Source organism: Grampus griseus, assembly GCF_964374135.1.
Source record: "Grampus griseus genome assembly, chromosome: 16".
Lineage (NCBI taxonomy): Eukaryota > Metazoa > Chordata > Mammalia > Artiodactyla > Delphinidae > Grampus > Grampus griseus.
Genome location: NC_139010.1, coordinates 2,675,957 through 2,700,841, shown reverse-complemented (window position 1 = coordinate 2,700,841; position 24,885 = coordinate 2,675,957). Strand labels below are relative to the sequence as shown.

At 45.7% G+C, this 24,885-nt stretch overlaps 1 protein-coding gene across 1 annotated transcript in view; it reads left to right on the top strand.

Annotated features, from left to right (window-relative positions):
• Positions 1 to 24,885, top strand: part of FMN2 (formin 2) — a gene marked incomplete at its 5' end in the record, with an annotated part of 310,722 nt that overhangs the window by 32,508 nt on the left and 253,329 nt on the right. The window contains one exon of the mRNA XM_082674275.1: positions 2,410 to 2,576. Coding sequence (XP_082530401.1) covers positions 2,410 to 2,576 — 167 coding nt within the window. The remainder of the gene's footprint in view (positions 1 to 2,409; positions 2,577 to 24,885) is intronic.

The window sequence follows — 24,885 nt, the reverse complement described above, 5'->3', positions numbered from 1 at the left end:
CCAGCCGGGGGATGGACGGGCCGGGTCCTGCGGGGTGAAGGCAGGACTCACGGTCACGGGTGAGTTACCTCCATGAGCGTTGGTGACGATGATGATGGGGTCGAGGGGAGACCAGGGTGTTGAGTGAGGAGGTGGAGGGCTTAGTGAGGGATGGAAGGGCCAGAAGGAGTGGACGCTGCAGGAATAGGGCCGGCGGGAGTGTCAAGGGCGCTGAGTGTTTGGAGGAGTCACATCGTTTGAAAGTGCTTGTGGAATCAAGAAGTCACCCCCACTCCCTGTCCCTAAGCGTGTGGGATTGGACGTGACATATTCATCCCAGAGGCCTGTGAGAGGAAGGCCTGGGGCATCCGGGCTGCTGTGAAGGCAGGGAGGTGAGGGCAGGGCTCCCAGCCCAGGGAGAGTTTGCCACCAGGGGGATACTCAGGGCTGTTAGAGCTGGAAGTGCTGCCCAGGGGGAGGTGCTCTGGTGAAAGGTGTTCGCCCTCAGGGCACAAAGCTCTGGGGCTGTGCTTCCACGCTGCTCCCCTACCACAGCTCATAAGGTTTTGGCTTGATGAACACATACACGTTCATTCACTCTGGGACACACACACGCGAGATCCTGTCTCCCTGTTTTACGTCGTATACAAGATTGAGTTGTAGGAAAGAACTATTTAGCTTTCTGGCCATTTGCAGAGCTACTGTAAGATGGTCTGCATAAGATGGGTTTACTGTTATGACAATCACTTGAGAACTGAGGGATGTGGTTTCCTAGGTGTGTGGGTCCAGTTAGGTGCAGGCAAACTTAAGTTATGTAGGAAAAGGAGTTCAGTTTCCCCTCAGAAAATGTCCTGGGAGACCTGCAAATGCTCTCTAGTGACCCACAGGAACGGAGAAAACAGAGAGCCTCTTTTGCCCTGCTTTGTCATTCTACGTATGAGAGGTAGATTTTGAATTTAGTTTTATTTTACAAACATAGGAAGAGGCACTAAAATTGCATGGAAACCATCCTGCAGAACTGAACATGTATACGTTTGAAATTTAGATGTGACTGATGTGTAGAGTGAGGGCTGGCCCTGCACAACCCCAAGCTGAGAATGCTTTTTACATTTTTAAAAGTTGTTCAAAACCAAGCCAAACCAAGGAAGAATGTGTAGCAGAGACCTTAGTTGGCCCTTAAAGCCTAAAATATTTTCTATTTGGTCCTTTGCAGTGAAAGTTTGCTGACCCCTGGTCTAGACCAATATTTCATTTCCAGTTCTGACCATGATGTGAATGAGTCTTTATCACAGAATCATAACATTGTATTCATTCAGAATTCCTGAAAGTGTTCATTGGTTCTTCTGTGCTAGTGGACAGGTCTGCAGGATGTATGCTGGCTGTCAGAGAGTTCATGTTATGGTGAGGGGGGTAGACATTAAACAAATAATTAACTAAAGTAATTAATGACAAAGAGGAACTCTGAAGGGAGCCGGGAGAGTGCAGAAGGGGGTCACTGGGAGCTTTTCTGGATACGGGACTTTACTCTAAATTTGAAGACTGAACCTGCTGATAGAGGAAGGGCCGGAGCAGCGGGAACTGAGTGACTCTGGAGACTTCCTGTTTCCTCCACTGTAGGTGATTAGTGCAGAAGCCAGCAAAACCACTCTCTGAAGGATAGTGAGTTGAGAGTCAGACAGATGAGGGGCTGGCCTGCGGCTCTCGGCTCTGGGTGACCAGTGAGAGCAGACGCCGGGTTACCCCCTCATCGCTCTGCTCTCCCCACGGCCAGGACTCAGAGCCACAGGACCAGGTGGGCCTGGGCCGCAGCCAACGCTCTCGTCTCCATGTGCCTCTCTTCTCTTGTCTCTCTTTGGGAAGTAATAGAAACCTCAAGTGTAGACCTACCCTAGAGTGATGTTTCTGAGGCTCATATGAGAAGATGTTGAGTTTCTGTCACTCTCCTCTTCAGGGAGGCATTTTCTGTGGGCCAGCCCTGTCCCCTTCCAGTGGCTGGTGCCTGCCTCCCTGCCCACCCCGTTCCTGCCCCCCGACAGCCACCCCTCAGACTGTGAGGCAGCCACTGACATTTCTTAGCCTAAATGGTGACTACTGGCTGCCTCCTCAGAGAGCCACCGGCCGGTTGACAAAGGGTGGAAGGAGGATTTCCAGTGAAACCCAAAAGGCTGGGTCTTCTTCAGATGGAAGAGGATGTAGGTCCCATCACGTGTCCCATTCTCTTTGGAGGCGGGGAGGTATTGTGGGGATGGGAGAGCGACCCAGATCTGTCCTTTCCCGTGTGGTACCCAGGCCCACCTGCAGAGTATTCCCTGTGCACGGCAAAGCCTTGGCAACAGTGCTACCCCAGCTGTGTTTGTCGGCCCCTCCTCCGGGAGTCTGAGCCAGGACACCTGCCAGTGCACCTGCTTAACGACCGTGTCTCCCCTGCAGGGCGAACTCTGCTGGAGAAGCTGTTCAACCAGCAGGAGAACGGGCCTCCAGAAGAAGCAGAGAAGTTCTGCTCGCGGATCATAGCCATGGGTCTCCTCCTTCCTTTCGGTGACTGCTTCAGGGAGCCGTGTGGTCAGGATGCCCAGTCCAGCTCAGCTCCGTTTGATGTAAGTAGGAGAACTCACAGAACTCAATGGCTGTGAAGCAGATTGCAGTGGAAACAGCAGCTCTGATGTGTGTCTACCTATCGCCCTGTAATTTAAAGACCCGCATGGGATGCAGGCCTTCCTGCCCCTGCCACTCAACAGCTTAGCACATCTGTTTCCTTTATGGCTAGGGTATTCTTAAGTATACTTGCCAAACCTCCTTTTCTTAACAGATGGCCACTCTTGGCAGTTTTCTAGCCTGCTTTAACCAGTGATGGTTTTTAAGTTGCTCTGAGTCAGTATTTCTGACTTAGCTGGTCATGTACATACCTTCAGAAGCAGCTCTGAGGGCAGGGGCTTTGTTCCCAGAAGGCAGCAGGTTTATGCGGGCTTTGGAGCACTATTCCTGTGAGTTCATGGCTCATCCAGGTACTAACTGTTGACATGAAGCAGCACCGTCTGCTTCCTCCCCAGCTCCCACTCACCAAGAGGGTTAATACTTCAGAACAGTCATTCTCAAGCTGTTTGATAACTCATAACAAATAAGAGCACAGCTGGGTTGTTGCTTCCAAACCAGAGTATTGCTCATCTTTCTCATGTATGTGGTACGTGTGCGACCCTGGGGGTTGTAATGAGCAGACTTTTTCATGAGGAAAGTGGAGTCTGCTTGGCTCCCTGTGTGGAGCTCGGAGTGTATGAGGCAGTGTACAGGTCTCATCCTTGTAGGTTGGTTACATCTGTGCCCTGCTTCTGACCGCACTCCTTCTCCTCTGTGTGTGCGCGACTGAAAGAGGGGTTTGAAGATGATGGAAATGAGCCCTGGCTGAGATCAAGAAGTGATAGTAAATAACAAAACGTCCATATGCGCCTGTTTTTCTTCTTCCTATTCTTTACCCATCACAACTGTGGTCTCCCTTCAGTATTAGGAAAATAAACCACATAAAATATTATGAGATCTTCCTGATACTTCTCATGTGGAAGAAGATTCCCTGGGATGTACTGTGACTTGTGAAGCTTCCTTCTTAAGATCAACTGATCTATCTGTCTATCTGTCTATCTATCATCTATCTATCCATCCATCTATCAATCGTCTATCTGTCTGTCCATCTATCCATTCATGACATTGCAGCTAACCACTGCTCGGTAGATCTTTTTCTTCTATGAGAAAAATTGGATAATTAAATTTTCCCTCCCTTTTCCTTTTTGAAATGTGTGTTATTACAGGTACAGAACCTGGGGACAGTTGTGAGCTAAGAGCTTTATTGAGCTGTGTTCTAGGAGATACATCAGTTTGCAACTAGGAATTAGAAGCATTATGGGACAGACAGAGGCAAACACTAGCTGTGCCTCACACTTGCTTTTGGATTAAAACTATTCCCAAGTTGACTGCATTTTCTTCCCTTAAAGCTCAGAAATAAAGTCTTATCAGTCAATAAATGTGGAATTGGAGTAAACTGAAAAGAATAGAATAACCCTTTTCCTCCTTTTTTAAAAAATTACTGAACTAGCTGTTTCTTACCTCCTACTTCCTCCATTCTTGTGTTAGAGAGACTAGTAACCCCTCCAGGCCTTGTCATTTTGGGGGGCAGCCGTCTATGGCATAGAGAGTGACAAGCAAAATGAATGCAGTCCCTTAATATCGTATGAAATAATTCTCTCAGAGTGGGGAATTTCTTTTGCAAGTTTGTGCGGTTGCATTTTCTCACTTTATTCATTGGCTCTGTGCTACCTTTCTACTTCCATGCCAAACCTAACACAAAACAAGTAGGAAACATTCTTCCAGATACTTAAATGGCAGTTCAACAGCAGAAATGTGCATTTATTGTATGCATAATTGAGGATTTTCTGCAAAGCTCAGAAGAGCTAACAGTGCAGGGAGTTATGCAAACTGAGGCATTAGTGAGGGAAGGGGGAGGAATGCACTTTGTGTAGGGAGAGCAGTTTCTGATAATTAGCCTTGCTGCTGGTTGCCAGAAAGTTGCTGCTAGGAGGATTTTTCACCAACAGTTCTCTTGAGGACAGTTGCCCTTTGAGACACCACAGGAATAAGCTCATGACAGGTCCTCTTCCCACCCCTAATTTTGCTCCCTTCCCTGAGAGCATCCCCCTTTATCTCCGTCCACACGGAATTAGAGCCCCAGAGTTTGATCTGGAGATCTTTTTCATGCACTTTATGGATTGGCCTACTTCAGTCAACCCTCTTGATTCAGTTCCATGTTATTTTATACATTTTTAGGGCCTAACATTTTGCTTTAGAGATGCTATAGAAAATGTGAAAGAATTTCACATTTTCTCTCACATTTTAACTTGGTTAAAACTTCAAGAATACTGAAAAGCAAATAGTTTTGAGTGATAATGTTCATTCATTCATTCACAAATGTTTACTGACTGCACTCTCTATGCCAGGCAGTGTTCTAGGCTCCAGAGATGTATTAGTGAGCAAGAGAACTAAGATTCCGGTTCTCCGTATTTACATCCTGTTCACAGTGGAGCCAGATGGAGAAAACACAAACATGTAGTGGAGGTAATGGACTTACATCAGATTCTGATAAGTGCTGTGAAGGAAGTGAACCTGTGGAATATGGTCAGTGAAGAGGGGGTGGGGAGAGTGTAGAAGGAAGCCCGGCATGTAATGTCAGGAGCCCTGAGGGGAGGTCAGAGGGAAGGTCCCCCCAGGAGCCCAGAGGCAAGTGCAAGTGCCCCGGGGTAGCGCAGACACGGCCTGAGGACGGAAAGGACTACAGAGCCAGGACGTTCAGGGTCTTGAAAGCCATGGAAGGATAATGCGTTTTTTTAAGTGGGAGCTTTTAGAGGGTTGTGCAAGGGAAGAGCGTGTTTGTTTTGTGCTGCGCGTGGCTTATGGGACCTGGCCTTGGGTGCTGTTTCAGGGGCTGAAGCAGGAGCTGGAACAGCAGGGGGGCTGCCGCAGGAGCCGAGCGAGAGCCAGTGGAGGAGACAGAGGGGGTGGTGGGTGTGGGAGGGGTCCTGCCCTGCTGGTGGAGCTAATGGGACCTCCGGGGCTTAGACGAGGGGGGCGATGGAAAAGGGAATCAAAGATGCTGGTGCTGGTCAAAGGTGCTGGTCTTAAGTGTCTGGTGTGTGTTTGCGCCGTTTACCGAGGCCGAGAAGATAGGCCGGTTTTAGGAGGAAAGTATTGTAAGGACAGAACCGGTGTTCATTATGTACTTTTCTTGAATAAAATTCTGTTTATTTAGAAAACTAATAACCTAGCATATCACCTGATGAACAATAGGTTTTGCTTTCTGCTGAGTGGAACGTCATTGACTTAAGGCCGTGACACTTAACCTTTCTTCAGCCACTGAAAAGGGCTGACAGCCCTTTTCATAGTCACATTTTCTCAAATCAGAAAGAAAGATTGAGCTCCTTTAATAGCCCAGTAGCATTGCCATTATCCTCACCTTTGCTTTTTGCTTTGTTTGTTTCTTTGTGTTTTATATCTCAAATAAAATTCTAATCTAGAGCAATTCTGAAGATAGCAAGGGAAAATATAGGAATAATCCTCCTGCCTGCAGCTTGGTAACGTGCGTTGTTGAGTTGTGGATTGTGTTCTTTGTGATCTGAGGAAAGACTTTCTTCTTTTGGAACCTGTTTTACTCATCTGTCAGGTGCGAGGGAAACTCTCTCTTGAAATATTTAGCGTGGTTTCTAAATCCTTAGAAACAGCAAAGCATTCACTATTGTGACACACCACATACTTGAAGTTTTGGGCCACTGCCCTGCTACCTGTGGACAAGGCATCTCAGCCTGCTGCCCACCACGGACCCTGGCTCATTGCCCCTTAGGTGTGGACGGAGGTCATTTTGCCAGAGTACATTCAGGATATGGTCCCTTAAGACTCCTTCTCCTTAGAATGCTTTATTCAAATTGAGACCCTTTTTCTGGGTCATATTCATCAGCAGCTGTTTTCAGCAAACCACAGTTATCTTACGTAATTGTTGATTATCCATTAGCAAGCTCTTCTAGGATTTCTCCAGTCATAACTATGTCAGGTATCACATAATCTCTTTACATGACAAAAAATAAAGCAAGTATACATGGCCCAAGGATTTTGGCAGGATTATATGGTTTTATCTACCTAATCCTTTAAAACAGATCTTAAACGTCTTTCTAGTAGAATATTTTTGGATGGGCTGTTTTGGGTTTGGCAGATCTGCTGATTTTGGTAAATATGTAGTGATCCCCATGTTTTCCGCATGGGTGGAAGCCTTTGGTGTGTGTATACGGACATAGGTTTGGAGGAGTATATTCTTGAGGCTAGAATTACAGAGAAGGGAGACGTGAAGATCCAGGCCAGAAAGGAATAAGAGAAACGTGATCTTGAACCTGTTGAAAAATGTCATAAATCAACACCAAGAGCAGCCACTTCCAGAAACCGAATGAAATGCAATCTCCTCACTGTCATCTGTAGCCAAAATGGAGACTTCAGTGACAAACAGAAATGATCATTTGTATTTAAATTCTTTTTTTTTTTCAGAGCAAGAAGAATACTTAGATGCTGTTTAGTCAAACCCACACGAATATTTTCCTGAGGAGCAATAAAAGCTATGACAATGTCTTTTAACTCTGAGAGAGCATGTGTGTATATAAAGCTGTATTTTTACTTTTGAAACATTACATACAGTATTAACTCTCAGAAGTTGCTTCATTTGAAATGTGGTATTAAAATTATACTTAATTTTTAGCCCAGCTTTTAAAATTATTTTAGCTGAAATATTTATTTTCCCTGCAGACTTCTCTCTAATGTCAGCATAGAAGTCAGTAGTAAAATGGAAGATTTTATTTTCTGAATTCATTTAGTAGCCATGTTTTATATCTGTTCCGTTACCTAGGTGATTGATCACTGCATAATCCATTATAAGCAGGGTAACAAGAGTAGATTGAATCTGTAATGCTTTCTCAGTTTCACTCACACAGTTTTTTTTTCTTTTTTTAATTTGAAGGACTTAGAAATGTCTAAAGCACCACCTTCCCATGGTGACGAGAGCAGAAGGGCTGGGAGACCAGCAGTGGCCCTGCCCCTCGCCTGCTGCCTACTTTCAGTCCCTCCCTGTGTGGTGCCCCCACCCTTGTTTAGCTGGTGTTGATTTCTGGTGTTTTAGGCTTGCTGATGCAGTTATCCACATTACTGTCACTTTCTGGGTGTCCCTATTCCTCCCGGCGTGGTTCCCGTTGCTGTCCTAGTTCCCTGTGGTCATTGGCTTTGAACATGAAACAGTAAGCTTTCTGATGTGTCGTCGTTCCGCCAACACCGGGTTCTGTCTCCGGCCACCCCGCCTGTTGTTAGCTCCTCTGCTGACCCCTCCAGCTGGTCCACGCTGGGACTGTGCCAGCTTCCAGCAGGTGCACTTTCATCCTTAGGGCATATTTTTATGGTTACTGTCTTATCTGTAAGTTTATTCTAAAAGTTGAAGAAGATATGCATACTGTAAATATTGCCCAGATGAGGCAGTTCTGTGCTCTGATTTCATTTCCTTCTCAACATCCCAATATCACAGTACCTAGGACACTCAAACCAGGATGTTCCTGGCGTCAAGTTCAAATGGATTCTGTTATTTCAGTAAACAGTCACTTGCTCAGAAGTATCCCATATTTAGTTTAGTTTTCATTTGTTTTATCCCTTTCTTATACAGGGAGCCTCCATCCAGTGCAACAAAATTTTTTATTGTCTTTTTTCTTCTCTGTTCTTTCTTTTTCTTTTCTTTTCCTTTTGCTTTTCTTTCCTTCCCTTTCTTTTCTTTCCTATTGGGAGAAGACACATGTAACTTTCTTTGCTTTTTTCTTCTCTATTCTCAGTATCTTGGAGTTTTTACTTCATTCTTACTGTTTAATGTCATTCTTTTGTTACCGAGCCCAAGCTCCTTCTGCACTGCGAACGACAGATCAGTACTTCGGGAGATGAGCTGCTGGATCAAGGAATAACGACTTTAATCTCAAAGCTAGCCCAACGAGAAATTGGCAGATCAGCGCCTCAGAAAGCCATCTTCCCTCCTTCCGATTGGGGCTCCTTTTATACAGAATGGGGAGGGGCCCACTGTGGGGCAGCCAATGGCTGAGTGGGCCCGCTGTTACCTGGAGTAGGAAGGTGCGATGCCAGCCAGCGCCCGGGATTGAAGAAGTACTGGCTGTCCCAGCAGCGTCGTCCTCCAGCTCTTGATGGAACTAGGCACACAAGCGGGGAGACCGCAGTGGCCACGTGGAGGGGGTTGTTGCCCGTTACTGGGATCACTGTCTGAGGCGCTGGCACCTAGGTCTCAGCCCGGCACTGGCTTCACCAGTCAGTTCGTGACCGCTGAGGTGGCCCGGGAGCTAGTGTCCCCAGAGCGGAACTCCCTCCTGCCTGCTTGCACAGTGGGTGGGCGCAGGCGCGGGGCCAGGCTGATAGGCTAGGCCCTGCCCGAGCATGCAGAAGTGCGGTGGAGTGGCCCCTGCGCCAACCACCCGGCCAGCGCCAGGGAAGGAGGAGGGAAGGGCCCATCACGCTTGGGGTTCGAGCTGGGGAGGCCGCTATGACACTTTGAATTCTCCTTAAGACGCAGTAGTCTTAAGCAGTATGTGGTCTGAATGTGTATGTGTCCCACATTCACATCCAGGGATACTTAATGTGATGGTGTTAGGGTGGGGCCTTTGGGAGGAGCTGAGGTCATTAGGTGGAGCCCCAATGATGGGTTAGCATCTTATGAATGAGACCCCATCACCCCTTGCACCGTGTGAGGACTCAGGGAGAAGGCACCAGATGTGACGCAGGAAGATGCCGTGGCCCGAATATGCTGGCACCTTGATCTTGGACTTCTAGTCTCCAGAACTATGTAAAAGAAAGGTCTGTTGTTCTAAGGCACCCGAAGTGTGGTTTTGTTAAAGCAGCCCCGAATGATCTACGATAACTGCGGATTTCCTCTTCTAATTTATTTGTTTATTGAGGTATAGTTGATGTATAGAATTATATAAATTTCAGGTGTAACAACATAGTGATTCACAATTTTTTTTTTTCTTTTTTTGCCATATACGGGCCTCACTGCTGTGGCCTCTCCCGTTGCGGAGCACAGGCTCCGGACGCGCAGGCTCAGCGGCCATGGCTCACGAGCCCAGCCGAGCGGCATGTGGGATCCTCCCGGACCGGGGCACGAACCCGTGTCCCCTGCATCGGCAGGCGGACCCTCAATCACTGCGCCACCCGGGAAGCCCAGATTCACAATTTTTTAAGGTTATATTCCATTTATAGTTATTATAAAATATAGGCAATATTCCCTGTGTGGTACCATGTATCTTATTTATTTTAGATATACCATGTGTATCTAAATATATAAATATAAAGATATACCATGTATCTTATTTATTATAAAGATATACCATGTATCTTATATATAAATTTTTATATATTTTATAAATTTATATATATGTTATTTATATATAAAGATATACCATGTATCTTATTTTATACATAGATCTCTTTTAATTTAGATCAGGGTCTTGATATGCAGTTATGATTTACATTTCTTTCACCTCCTCCCCTTTCTCTTGCCCCGCCCACCCCTAGTTACAAGGGCCACACACATTAAAAGAAAGCCTCTATTCTCAACTGACTTACATTGACTTAAATAAGACGTGAAAACAAATTATTGGAGTTTAGTGGTTGAAATGGGCTCTAGTCAGACTGTCCTGGATTTGAGCCCTGGATTTTCCACTTTACTGTGCAAACTAAGGAAAATGGCTTAATTTCTCAAAGTTTGTCACTTCTGTAAAATGAGGAGTGATATAGTAGTTTCTGCGTAAGAAGAAAGCATGAACACAAGTAAAACTTTTTGCACAGTATGGGGTGTACAGTGAGTGTTGGATGTGTGCAGTGTTACTGTATTTGGGGTCCCAGTGGAGACATGCACAGTAGGGGGAGCAAAAAGGGAGGGTTGACTGAGTCCCCTTGTAGTTCGGGAGGTAGTACTTGGGGAAGGGCCTGAGGGTCCACGAGGAGTTGACTGCGGGGACCGGCTACAAAAGGAGTGTTTGTGCTCGCCATGGAGATGCAAGTGACCATGGAGTACAAGTGGTTCTGGATTGTAAACTGGGAGACTGAAGGGTGGAAAGGAGGCCAGACGTGTAAACAAGGACATTTATGTCGTCCTGGTGATGCTTTTAAATAATTTTGCGTAGTTAAACCATAAACAGATTGGCATTTATAGAAGAAAAATTATTTTGGTGGCAGAATGGTGGAGAATGGATTGAAGAAATTTAAAATTAGGGTCTGGGTGGTGGGTAAAAGTGACTAAACTGAAACAGGGGCAGTGGGGAAGGAAAGAGACAGATGTGGGGAGCATTCAGGTTTTACCATTGTCAGGACTTGACGTTTGATTGGATGCTTTCCTTGGTTTCTGATTCACACCTGTGGGTGGAGGGGGATTCTCAGAATGAGAAAGCGAGAACAAGTTTCAGGCAAGACGGTCATTTTCGTTTGGACATCTAGAATTCACGACTCCTTGGGACATTGTGGTGACAATTCTGGAGGACAGAGGAACTGGGGTTACTAGCATAGGCCATGAGTTATGTGCTAAAAGGGTAAGTGAATAAACCTCGTAAGTCAAGATACAGTGGAGAGAAGTACATTGGGGTAAAATTCTTATGGACAGTGAAGAGCAGGTGTAGAGAGACTAGAGGGAATGGATTCGCGGGAGGCTTGACTGAAGGAGATCCTTTAAGACCTGAGGGGCGGAGCTGGTCTCCTGATTCTGAAGTCCAGTCTGTGGAGTGATTAGACCTGAGGGGCTCAGGTGTTGGCTGAGGCTTGATGCCTCCCAGGATGGCGGAGGACGTTTTGAGAAGCAGGTGTGGGGTTGTGGGACAGGGAGAGGAAGGCGGGGCCATGAGAGGAAGGTGGGACCTTGAGAGGTAGGTGGATCTGTGGGATGAAGGCGGGGCATCAAGAGGTAGGCGGGGCCTTGAGAGTTGGGAGGGGCCAAGGAGGCAGGCCAGGGTCCCCGCTGAGGGGGTCGATGATGACACTGCCAGGTGAATGGGGCTTCAGAGGTGGAGAGGAGTTTGCACAGGGTGGGCCTGGAACATTCTCTAGATGATTCTGGAGGCCTAGGTTGTACGGCCACGTTGTATTAGAGGAATCAGGAAAGTCACCTTTCAGCTCAGCTGTCACTTGCTTGGCTTTCACATCCACCTTGTCAGTTACCGTCTTGGGTCTTCAGTCCCAGCTCTTCGCTCCAGCCTGTGGTTCTCAGTTCAGGGCCACGGTCCTTCCAGCGTGGGATTGGCAATGTCTGAGGATATTTGGTCGCCACAGTGGGGGAGGGGTGCAGCTGGCATCTAATGGTGGAGGCCAGGGATGCTGCCCAGCACTTTACAGGACCCCTCCCCCAACAGAGAGTGTCCAGTACAATGCCAGCAGTTGAGAAACCATGTGATGACATTTGACCGTATCATATTCCTACGTAAAGCCTTTTTAGTTGTTTTTCTGTCCGAATGAAGCCCAGATTCCTTGGACCTCCATGACCTGCCTGCTTCTCCAGCTCGTGACCCACCTCCCTTTCTGTTTCTCCAAACCCTGTCCTTCACCTCCTGAAGTGCTTCTCAGTTTCCCCGACTGTCCATGGAGCTGGATGAGAGCTCCTGCTTCTGCTCCTGAACTGTTACTTCCTAGTTTAGTTCACTCTCTGTCAGAGAATGCTCTTCAGAGTTAGATGTCACTCCTCAGACACCTTCCTTCACCACCAAAGTCTGTATTTTCTGTCTCAAAGGACCTTACATGTGTCATAATAGGCTACACACTCTGCATGCCCCAATGCACATTAAATCTTCCGTGGAGGTGTCTTCGTGATGGTGCAATGCTGCATCCCTGTGCTTACTGTAGAAACACAGATGTACAGTGAACGCAGGGATCTGATGTCCCCAGAGTGGTCAGAGCAGACTCTAGTCCCAGACTGTGGATTCTGGTCCATCTCCTTCACTTACTGAAGAGGTTGGAACAGGTACCCAAGGTCATAGGCTAAAAATTTTCGTGTATAATAATAGTACCTACCTCTGGGGACAATCTTGAATATTAAATGAGAATAACTGATAAAGCATTTACCATAGCACCTGGCATGTAATAAGTGCCCAGTAAATACTAGTGTTTACTATTTTTATTTTATTTCAAGTTTCTATCACAGAACTCAGCAGAGCTGTTCAGTAAATATGCTTTGATTTCACGAGGCTGGAGGGAAAGCCACGGTGACTGAGGAAGGGAAGACCTGCAAGATCTATTTTTTTTTTTTTTTTTTTTTGCGGTACGCGGGCCTCTCACTGCTGTGGCCTCTCCTGCTGCGGAGCACAGGCTCCGGACGTGCAGGCTCAGCGGCCATGGCTCACGGGCCCAACCGCTCCGCAGCATGTGGGATCCTCCCGGATCGGGGCTCGAACTCGCGTCCCCTGCATCGGCAGGCGGACTACTCAACCACTGCACTACCAGGGAAGCCCTGCAAGATCTATTAAGTGGATTGTTTTGAATGATCAGGAGTTACCTATATTTCATAATCACGTGAACTTGGACAGAAAGAAGGTGGAGGATGGATGGATTTGCTCAGGAATTGCTTGGCTTGGGAACCGACTCTCTATTGGATCTCTGCTTCCAGGATTTTTGTCATTCTTCTTTCTTAATCTACTTGCTACTCTTGATTTTACTGGTGTAATTCCCACCTTCTTCCCACAACCCTCCCTCCCCACATCTTTCTGGAGAGAGTAGGAAAAGCTGTGGGTCAGATACCTGCCAGTTTGTGAAGGTGAGGCCATCATGCCCACTTAGTGGTGTGTTCATGGCCACTTCATAGTGACCACATGCTTCCCTGGGAAAGTGTCACATGCAAATATTGGCACATCACTTACTTACTTGTAGTGTCAACCTAAATAAAGGATGTAAGCTGAGGCAAGCTCAAATGACCAGAAATTGAGTTTATTGGGGAAATAGCAGAGGACTTGCAATTCAGGAAGTCGGTTGAGGGTTCAGGGCAGCTCTGTTTATGGGCAAGGAGTGAAAAGATGGGGCATCCAGCCAGAGTCCAGGCAGTGAGTTAATTGGCTTGAAGATGGGGAGGGACTCTTGGCTGGTGTTCACTGGTCAGGAGACAGGTTTCTGTCTTCTATAAACCAGGCACTTAGGGGAAATCAGTCTCTTGGTTCCTCAGTTAGTTTCCTGGGGGTGCATGCGTGAGAGTCTCCATCCCCTCCTCCAGTTCCAATTCAGGCTGAAATCCTCTCGTGGTCACTTTCGCTTGCTCTGTTGTGTGTGTGTCCAGCATACTTTGTAGACAATGTGGCCTGAATGAATGAAAGTACCGCTGTCTGCAAGGATGTCTGCTTTACTCAGAATTCCTGAGACAGCGGGACCCAAGGGCTAGAGGTTGGTTTATACCCAACAGTGTTCTTTTCTCTCAGAGACTCTACCACGTGGAATACACTTAATTTTCTTGGCTGGATAATTCTTGTAGGATAAAATTATTGAAGGGAACAGTCAATAAATATAAACAGGAAGAAATCTGCTTACTATTCTTAGTTTTCTTCAAGGGGGATTTCTTCATCCAATTTTATTTTTAGTTAGAAAAAGATGATTTCCTAAATAATATAAGTGGATTGTGTCAAGAAGTTCCACGTTAGTTTCTTTGCTGGCTGAACACTTGCATGGTTTTTAAATAGTTGTATTAGTAACCTTTCTTTAGCACAGGCTTGATTGTATTGTGGGTCAGATTACATCCCCTAGGATTGTAGTCATATGGTTCAGTGTGAAGGAGAAGGATTTTTTTCTCTGGACTCAATCATTTTATGATTGTATGTAGTAATCAGTATCCAAGATTTTATGTATATGAATTGAAGTAAATATATTTTGAGATTATTTTATTTTTTTGACCTGGTATGTGGTTTAATAAATTTCTGACATGTGCTGCTTTCTGTGTGTTTTATTTTAGAAGGCAAAAGAGCTGATTCCCCTACCACCTCCTCCCCCCATTATGCTCAATTCCAGAGTATTGTTGCAAAAGTAGGCATGGTATGGTTGTTATTACCTCACCACAATGTTCTGAGCTTAGAGGAAATGCTGCCAGGACTTTTATGGATTTCAGGATAATCCCCACCCATGAAGGTCATTGACATTCAGAAAAATCAAGTTTCAAAAACTCATTTGTGGGACTTCCCTGGTGGCGCAGTGGTTAAGAATCCGCCTGCCAGTGCAGGGGACACAGATTCGAGCCCTGGTCTGGGAAGATCCCACATGCCGCAGGGCAACTAAGCCTGTACGCTGTCTACGCTCTAGAGCCTGCAAGCCATAACTATTGAACCGTGCACCACAACTACTGAAGCCTGTGTGCTCTAGAAGCCCGTGCTCTGCAACAAGAGAAGCCACGGCGATGAAAAGCCCACGCACCGCACCGAAGAGTAGCCCGTGCTCACTGCAACTAGAGAAAGCTCGCGTGCAGCAATTAAGATGTAACGTAGGACTTCTCTGGTGGCGCAGTGGTTGAGAGTCCGCCTGCCGATGCAGGGGACGCGGGTTCGTGCCCCGGTCTGGGAGGATCCCACGTGCGCGCGGAGCGGCTGGGCCCGTGAGCCGCTGAGCCTGCGTGTCTGGAGCCTGTGCTCCGCGATGGGAGAGGCCACAGCAGTGAGAGGCCCATGTACCGCAAAAAAACAACTGAAGACGAAAAATTAATAACATTTTAAAAATATTTAGAAGTGTCTTAAAAATAATATTAAAAAAACCCCTCACTTGTGGCAGTTACACTTTTTAAGTTAATGACGTACTTTTTTCTCCGTGGTTTGTTTCTGCTCATTTAAGGGGCATGCTATTCTGGATGCCTGTTTTGCTTTCTCAAGTGGCACTTTTTATCACTCCTTTGGCAAACTGGGTGATGCAGAATTCATTTTGAGTTTATTAGATGGACTTTTATTAAAATGGGTGACTCAGCCCAACTTTTCTTTCGTGATTTTCTTGTCTTTCTCCTGGATGTGCACTGAATAGTAATGAGTTGTGTGGGTGTGACTCGCATTTTGGTGGACTCCTTCTCCCATCCCAAGAGCCAGGAGGAGTGCAGAACTTGAAGGGCCCTTGGACCCAGAAGACACCAGCCAACCAGGAGCTTAGAGGGCTTTTCCTCCAGAGTTTTACTAGCCTTTGGAAATCTTAAAGATGATTTATTTCCTTTGTATTACTTTATTGTCTAGATGAGGGGTTGGCACAGTTTGTTAAAGTTGGCCAGAGGGAAGATATCTTAGGCTTTAGTAACTGTTTCACAGCGTCTGTCACAGTACCCAGCTCTGCTGTCATCCTGTGAGAGCCGCCATGGAAAACGTGCAGTGAATAAGCGTGACGTTATTTCCTAACAAGATTTCATTTTCAAATATGGGGAGCAGCTGCAGTTTGCTGGCCCCTGGTCTATACTTAGGTAAAATGTAAAATGGAAATGTATTGTGTCAGTGTGACTTTTCCCTCCGTCTCTAACCATGTGTGGTCACCAGCCAGTCGCATAATAGTGACTTTTTTTTCATGAAAAATGCAGCTCCTCTCCCTGTGCTGTGTCGCTCACTGTCCCAAGGCCTGCCAGGTGGGCAGATGCAATGGCACAGTGTTTCGTGGGGACAGAAGACTTGAGTTCCGAGGGGTCATTTTGGCTGGACCACAGTGTCCAGTGTGAGGGGTGGGCATGGGGGAAGATTCTCGGTGGTACCCAGAGCCCTTTGATGGAGGCTTCTGGAAGACGGGTTTAGGAATTGGAACTCAATCCCGGGAGCGGTGGGGAGCCACTGGAGGGTTTTACGCAAAGGAGTGTTTTGTTTGTTTATTTATTTATTTTTTTACCATGCGGAACACTAAACTCTATTCACTTTATATATTTCACTGTTCTAAAGTATTTACTTCTTGCTTTGACAAAAGAATGAAAAATACCGGAGCACTGAACAACTCCTCTTTAGGAGAAAAGGGTTATATATACAGCTGCGGGGAGTTATGGTTCCTCCTTGACATATGACGAAAAACAGTAATAAAATAGTGCTCCATTGATCAACAAAGGGCTAAGAGCTGCAAGCATTTATTCACACTCTACATCAGACCCAAGAAACCCATATTGTAACCTCTGGCACCTGTCACGAGGACCTGCTCCATCTTTAATTAGACTGACTGCTCCCTTCCTGCAAGGCCAGACCACACAGAGTGCGGAGAACTTACACCCTATTTCACTAAATTCAAATTCTGAGCAACCTGCTGTCAGGTTGCTGAAAGTCAGAGACACGCTTAGTTGCTCTTGGCTTTGCCTGGACTGACAGTTCCATGGAAGGCTTCTGGGCCACGTGTTAACTACACCCAGGCACACACAGGAGCCAGCTTCCTGAGCCACAACTTGCCCTTAGCCAGGGAACTGCTTCCAAAGGGTCAGGAGGGTCCCCAGGCCTCACCCCCACTGCCCACCACCATCCACCCTGTTAGCAGTTAGCAGCTGTTAGCAGAGCCAGGCATGGCCCTTCCCGTGAGAGGGAGGGCAGGCACAAAACATGGATGCTGAAATCACAAAGCACAGACCTAAACTCAGCAGAGGAGTGTTTTAGAGACACCTTTCTGGGTGCTTGTGGAGTCTGGACCGAGGGGTGTTCTGTGGGTCTGACTTGGAGGCTGGAAGATTCTGAGGAAGATGAAGTGGGAATCCAGGGGAACGGAGGTGTTGCCCTTAGCTATGGACATGGTGCTGGGGATGAAGAAGGGGCAGTTCTGATGATACTGGTAGATTAGTGGTTCTCCCAATGAGAGCAAGCATTGAATCACCTGGAGGACTTGTGAGCACAATTGCTGGGCCCACCCCAGAGATTCTGAGTCAGGAGGTCTGAGCTGGGTTCCCAGGTGATGCTGCTGCAGGTGGTCCGGGACCACACTCTGAGAAACTCTGCCTTGGAAGGTCCAGATGACGAGCCTCAGGGATTTGGCTGACGGTATAAAGGTGAGGGAGAGGGCAGGAATAGGAGGGTATGTGCCCAGATTTCCGGCTTGGGCGACAGGGGAGAGGGTGGTGCTCTTTACTGTGTGAAGTACAGGAGGAGCAGGTCGGGAGAACAGTTAGTTCAGTTTAGGTCTTACTGAATTTACGGATAATCTCCTGAAAGGTACGCAAAAGTAAGTGATTATGTGTGTCTAGGGGTCAGGAGGCAGAGCCTAGGGGGAGAGAGATGGAGGAATCTTCATTTCGTAGATGATTCCCAAAGCTGTTAGGCATTGAAAAGTGCCTGCAGGGTGAGAATCAAGCAGGGCCTTATGTACAGATGAACATTTATGCAACGGGCCGGGGGAAAACTGCACGCGGCAGGTAAAGAGCAGTCAGAGGTGGGGCAGAAAAAAAGATTAAAAAAACAGATTGAGTATTAAGTGATATAAAATGTTGCTAAGAGGTCAAGGAAGGGCAAGACTGAAATGTAGTCATTGAATTTGCCAAAGTTATCATCAATAACCTTGAAGATGTAGAGAGCAGTCTGGGTGGTGTTCAGGGGCCGCTGGCCTGGTCTCTGCAGGCTGAGGCTGGACGGAGGGTCTGGATGAGCTGGGGAGATGGGAGGGGTCAGCGCAGGTGTGTGATGAGAGCCAGCGGCTTTGTGTCAGGTGGGTTAGGAGTGGGGAAGGGGAAGTACCTTTTTAAAAAAAAGTTTGGGAGTGTTTAGAGCCTGTGCAGATGCTGATGGGAGGGATCCGATAGAGGAGGAGAACTGATAGTCCTGGAAAGCAGAGGGAGGGCATGCGTAGCTTAGGTGGTGGTTGGCCTGGGACACGGACAGGAACACCTGTGTGTGAAAACAGCCGTGGGAAGGGGGATGCAGTGCAGGTGGGCTTTCTAGGTGGCTCATGGGAAGGTGAGGGAGTGCTGGCGGCTTCCGCATTCGCTCTGCATTAGGAGGCGTCCACATCTGCACTGGGTGAGTAGGGGTGTGTGAGGCCAGATGTTTGAAAATGGTGTGGAAACGGTTCATTTGGATGCCCCAGAAGTGGGACTGAGGGCCCGCGGGAGGGATGGGAGTGCCCATGGAGGCCGGTGGAGGTTCAGGGTGGTGGGTTAATGTCGGCTCTGCCCCAGCACTGGGTGTGGCAAAGGCCAAGCAGGGCACGGATCTCAGGCTGGCTCTGTGCCGGGTGATGCCTCTGAAGGTGAGTGAGGATGGGAATTGGTAGTGGAAAGAGCTGATAGATGAGGTCACTCAAGCTCAGAAAGGGAGAGTGACTTACCTGTGACTGAAATACTTTGGGCAGAGCCAGAAATCTCAGTCTCTTGACACTCAGGTCAGTCATTTTTCCCCACACCACCCTGCCTCTGTGAGAGAAGGAAAAACTTCCACTAGAAACAGGTTCTGACTTTCCCCATGTTCTTGGTGGTTAATTGTCCCAGCGCATTCATTAACTGTGGTTGGGTAATGAGTATTTCTTTTTTTTTTTTAACATCTTTATTGGAGTATAATTGCTTTACAGTGGTGTGTTAGTTTCTGCTTTATAACAAAGTGGATCAGCTATACATATACATATGTACCCATATCTCTTCCCTCTTGCGTCTCCCTCCATCCCTCCCACCCTCCCTATCCCACCCCTCTAGGTGGTCACAAAGCACCGAGCTGGTCTCCCCGTGCTATGAGGCTGCTTCCCACTAGCTATCTATTTTATGTTTGGTAGTGTATATATGTCCAATGAGTATTTCTTTAACAAAGCAATTGTGTGACTTCTGGGTCAGGTGAATATGCTGTCAGGAATCTTGGACATTTTTAGAAGTTTGAAAAAGATGTTGGGGTTCCATGTAAGTAAATACTGGGGATTCAAAGATGGAAGACAGCCTAGGAAGAATGGAGCTAGTATTAGTAGCCTGAAAAATCTGTATGGAAAATGAGTTCCCGAAGATGTACTTTAAATACTGCCCTGAAAGGAGAACTTTACAAACGAGAATTTTCCCACGACGTTCCATACGACAACACTGATGTCTCCAGTTCAATTGAAGTATCCTCCTGGGAGGAGGTCAGTTTTGTTCAGAGACTGAAGGGATGGGCCATGGGTGCAGCTCAGAAACGTGTTGGCATGCCCTGATGCCTGTGAGTCTACAGAGACAACATGTGAGCCTGCAGGTTAGGAGTAAGGCGCCTGGGTGTCGTCCCTGTGGTTTTCTAAGGCCAATTTTCTCGAGGTACCAGGTGGGCCATATTGAAGGTCTTAACTGATCCCGTCAGGGGCATGAGAATGGGGTATCCCTGAAAACAAAGCATCTGATGCAAAGTCAAAATATAACTGAGGTTAGGGATTGGCATTAGTGGAATCTGAATCTGAAAGTGGCCTCCTTTTGTAGTAAATATTGGTTGTATGTTTTCTATATATTTACTGAACGTGGACGGGGAAGAGGACGTCTAGACACGTGGAGGTGGAGGAGGAGGACAGGTGCGTCCTGAGGAGGGTCACGGGATGCAGTGGAGAAGGCCTTCCAGTTTTCTATTACAAATGCAACCAATGTTTCCTGCAGTACAAGGTGATTTTCAGATTCAAAATAGATGGCAGCGGAAGTCAGGGCAAGATCTGAGGAGAAATCCTGCATTATGCACCTTAGAATGCTGATCTTGACTAATACTCTGCAACAAAGGTTCTGAGATTCGTGCAGCAAGAGGATGAGGGTCTTTGGGGGGCCCCCGTTGGAGCATCCATCACTCCTGTTCCCGGGTGTCAGTTACAAAACCGAAAGACAGTGGTCTACATATGCTGACTTTCAAAGTACTTGAGAGAAGTACAATATATACTGAGTATATGGTATCTTCACAAAGCAGGAAATTCAGACTCACTGTGGACATAGGCAATGAAAACCAAAATGTGGGCAATGCTTTCCTTAGTGTGAGGGGGAAAATGCGAGAGGGAGTACTTAGGTCCATGGCAAATATAGGTTAAGTGAACCCAAGTGGGTCTGTTTGGTTCCCTCAGTCCAGGTGTGAGGAATGAGGAGAGTCAGAAAACTGGGACTTATATCTTGTTCTTGATGCCATGAGACACATACCGTAGATGATCTGTGGCTTTGAGGATTCTGGTAACAGAATCTAAATGGGACTAAATTGTTTCCATACTTCAGCATTTCTCTGTTTTGCAAAAAAAATAAATAGGACTGCAGGCATTATGGGGGAAACTGAAAGTGGTCTTGGGGAGCACACATTTGTCATAAGGGGAGCTATCTTTCCCTTTCAAATAAAAGTCTTTATTTTCACAGTGCCTGGGCCAAAGTAGGTCTCAGCAAATGGTGTTTTTACAGCATCATTAACAACAAAACCGATGAATAGCAGCCAACATTTAGTCTAAGGGCCAAGCCCTGTGGTTAGTGTTAAACATAGATCACTTAAATTGATTAATTTTAATTTAAACATTTATGTATTTAACCCTACTTCCATTTTCTGGTGTGAAAACTGAGACTCAGAGAGTGTTACTTGCTAAGTCGCACAGTTCTGTAAGCGGCAGAGGTGGAATCCACAGCCAGGAAAGCTGACCCCATATCTCCTGCCTTTTCTTCACCTCCTGTAGCTGATCTGTTGCCAAAGCTGTTGATTCAGAGATGCTGCTGCCCCTTGAACAGCACGAGGGTCAGGGCCTCCGAACCCCCGCAGTGGAGCATCCCCCCATAAGTTACGGGCGGCCCTCCAACTGCAGCCGTGGTTCTCTCTGCAGAGCATGTGGTTCTGAAGTGTTTCCTCTTGAACAAAATCTGCGTGTAAGTGGACCCACGCCAATCAGACCCGTGTTGTTCAGGGGTCACCTGTCTAGAAACTCTGGCCTTGTTGCTATTCTGTTGTCATCACTCTGGTGCACATCACCTCTGTGCCTTCTACTTGGCCTCCGTGTCCCCTCCTGCCCCTAATCTCCTTCCCCACAGACGAGCGATCCCGTCACCTGCTGGAGATGCTCACTCTGACCTGAGGCAGCCTCAGAGCCCTCACTCATGCCTGCAGGGCCCTCCCTCAGAAGGATCCTGGCTGGGTCTGCAGCTCCTAAAATTCTAGTTTGGCCTCCACTCTTGGAAAGTCCGATTGGCTAGGCCTGAGGTTGGACTCTGCAAATAGGGGTTTTGATCAGCTAGGTTTGGGAAAGCCTTGCTCCAGAAAATGTGTTCTGTGAAAATTAGTTGCTGCTTTGTTGTGGAAGCTGCTTTTTGCCTTTTTTCTTTAACTCCAAGGAGGTCCTACCTTTGAATTCTCAAGAGTTTGGGCACAGCTGATGAGGTCCGCTTGGTGAGCACTAAACTTATTGACCAAACATCTTCCCCAGATGGCTGTTTAAGACTTTGGTCCACTTTCTGTGTGCAATTGAGAAGCTGCTCAGCTGAGAGAGATGGAGCTGGTCTCCAGGTGGTTGATAGACTCTTCAGTGGAGCTAATGCCACCTCTAATTTCTTATGGGAACTTTCTCTGTTTAATTCTTTCATTGTTTTTATTTGAAAAATGTTGAGATGTAAAATGCAAATATTCAGGCGTGGAAGTGTAACTTGATTAAATTTAATCTTGCTCAATATTTACAGTGGCCGCAAGCCTAATCCCAGGGATTTTTCTTCCTTTATATATTTATAAGCATGTTCTTTGAATTTTACTTTTGAAGTATAAGGGGTTGTGGAACATTGAAGTTAGAGAATATTAAGACTGAGAATAATTATTTGTGAGTTTATCAAAGTATCCAACGATCCTAGGGAGAAAAATTTTTAAACTTTTCAATAATCTTGTCTACAGGGTATGTATTCTAGATTAAGAAGTTGTTATGGACTGCATATACAGATAAAGTTAGTTTTTACAGATTAATTTTTACAGATATTCTTATCTCTACCATTATCACATATACCAAGTTATTTCTGATTTGATTTGTAAGCTATTTAATTGTTTCACATAAATGCATATGCATAAAACGAGCAAGGTACTATAAATGTTAGATTCTTCCATGTCTTCGTTCTGTTAATTGCCAAGCATTTCTACTGCATTTATTCTATTGCAGTGTTGACTTTTACTCCCCTTTTTGTGTATAAGAGAAATTAGGTGGCCAATTCTTCTAGGCAAGTCTCTATGCTCAGCAAATATAGCAACTGAGGTGCTAAATTTCAGTCAAAAATAGACTGAAACATTTTGCAAGTTTCTTCTCATTTCATACCCAGGGAATCCAAGTAGCACATGCTTAGCTCTGCCCTCTTCTGGTGATTTCAAATTATGGAAAGGGAATTCCCAGAACAGGATTACAGTTGACCCTTGAACAAAGTGGGGTGAGGGCTACCCTCCGAGCAGTAGACAAGCTGCGTGTAATTTATAGTGAGCTCTTCGTGTCTGCCATTCAACCAGCTGGTTGGGCTGCAGTATTTATTATTGAGAAAATCCCAGTATAAGTGGACCTGTGCAGCTCAAACCATTGTTGTTCAAGGGTCAGCTATATAATTTCCAAGGTTACAGAGCTGCTGGAAGATGTTTTAAAATTTCAGCACCACAGAATATATTCACTGGAAAGTTAATTGTAGTACTTTTGATTTTTAAAATGTAAAATATTCTTTCATTTAGCAAATTTTTTAAATAGGAGAGAAATGTAAGCTGCTTTCTACACTGCTCAGGAAAAGAGTCATTGTAGTTTTCTTTCTCAAAGCACAGATGAAAACAAGTATAGATATAGTTCTGGTTACAGTCATATTAGAGAAAATAATCCAGTATTTTGAATGCTGATGTTGATGAAGTTACAGGATTTCTTGTACTCTTCCGACCCAGCACTTTTTCAGTTAAAGCTTGGGACAACTCCCTCCAGTTGAGTTTCTGATTAAAACAACACACTTTCCCTTTTAGAGAAAACAATTTTCATTAAGTTGAATTTGCTAAGCCATTATCTTCTTTAGCTAAAGGATTAACTTGTATTGAAATATTCTTTCACTTGTAAAGATTTGTACAAAACTTTGTGAAGGAGCTTATATCAAGATATAAAGATCATGGATGCTTACAGATATGATGGGCTACAAATCAGATATAGTGAACACAGAGTACTCATGGGAACTGGTTAACCTCTTCTGTACCTAGCAGTAAACTACTGTTGATTAAACGAGACACCAAGCCAACCCATGTTCTCCTTAGCTATGAGCAAGAAACGGTGTCTTTGAGCATGAGCAAAGTTTCCACAAGGTAAGACCAAGCAAACACAATTAAGGCACCTCCTACTCAGGATCTTGTTGGGTCATGACTTTAATTAAGATCACACTGACATTTAATAATACTTTGAAATTAAAATCCAACTAAAGAGCACTGAGCTAAGGGATGAAAATTGATTTTGTTTCTAAGCTCTGTTACTAGTTGTGTTACCTCACTGGTAAAATGAAGTCCAGTTCCATGACCCTTTAAATAACAGTAACATTTGTGGAGCCGTTACTTTGCTAAGAATTTTACACATGTCATTTGTTCTTACACACCTTATAATACCCTGGAGGTATTATTATTAATGTCTATTTTAGAGAGGGGGAGACTGGGCATTGCAATTAGCAGGAAATGGTCACCATCTAAGTATGTAGAACTCTGGCACGCCTCCTCTTGACGACTGTGTCTGTCATGCAGAGGCCATTGAAATTCTTTCAGAATCAGTACAATCTATGGACACAAACATGTTAGCATCTCTTAAGTATGGTTTAAGGCAAATGCACAAGTTCTAACAGGAGGCTTCCTTTGTTAATAACTTCAGAAAATAAGTGGTATGTAGTAAGATGAAGCTAATAAACTATCTTCGCTGGATAGCTTGTGGATACGTGGGTCCTATTGATACATTTGTTGATTCTAAGTCCTGATTGTGACATTACTATAAGTGCTTGGTCTTTGGAAATGGCTTGTCAAGGCCTCTGTTTTGTGTAGTTGTGTTTGCGCTCTGGAGAGTGGCTGGTCTCTGAATGAGGATGATCACAGATGTAGCCATGATCAAATGTTTTTCCTTCTTCTCAGCAACCGTCCAGCCACTGGTTCTGAGCAGGGACTCTTTCTTATTTTATTGGGAGGTTTGCAGTTTTATGTGACCTTCCTCAATTTCATCTTATATGGACTAATTCTTCTTGCAAGACTTCGAGAAAACTTACTTCTACTTTTCTACCACCATTTTGTCCTTAACTATCCAATTTCCAGGCCCATCGACATATTTCAGATGTTTATGAAAAGATGTCTGTTCCCTTAGTTTTGAGAATTCACTTTCCTTAACTTCTAGTAGGATTTGAGGCGGTTTTAGACAATGCTTCTTGCAGACTGCACTTGCTTCATAGCACAATTTCTTCTCCTTTTTTCTTCCTGCTGCTAAAATGTAGAAAGTCAAGTCCTT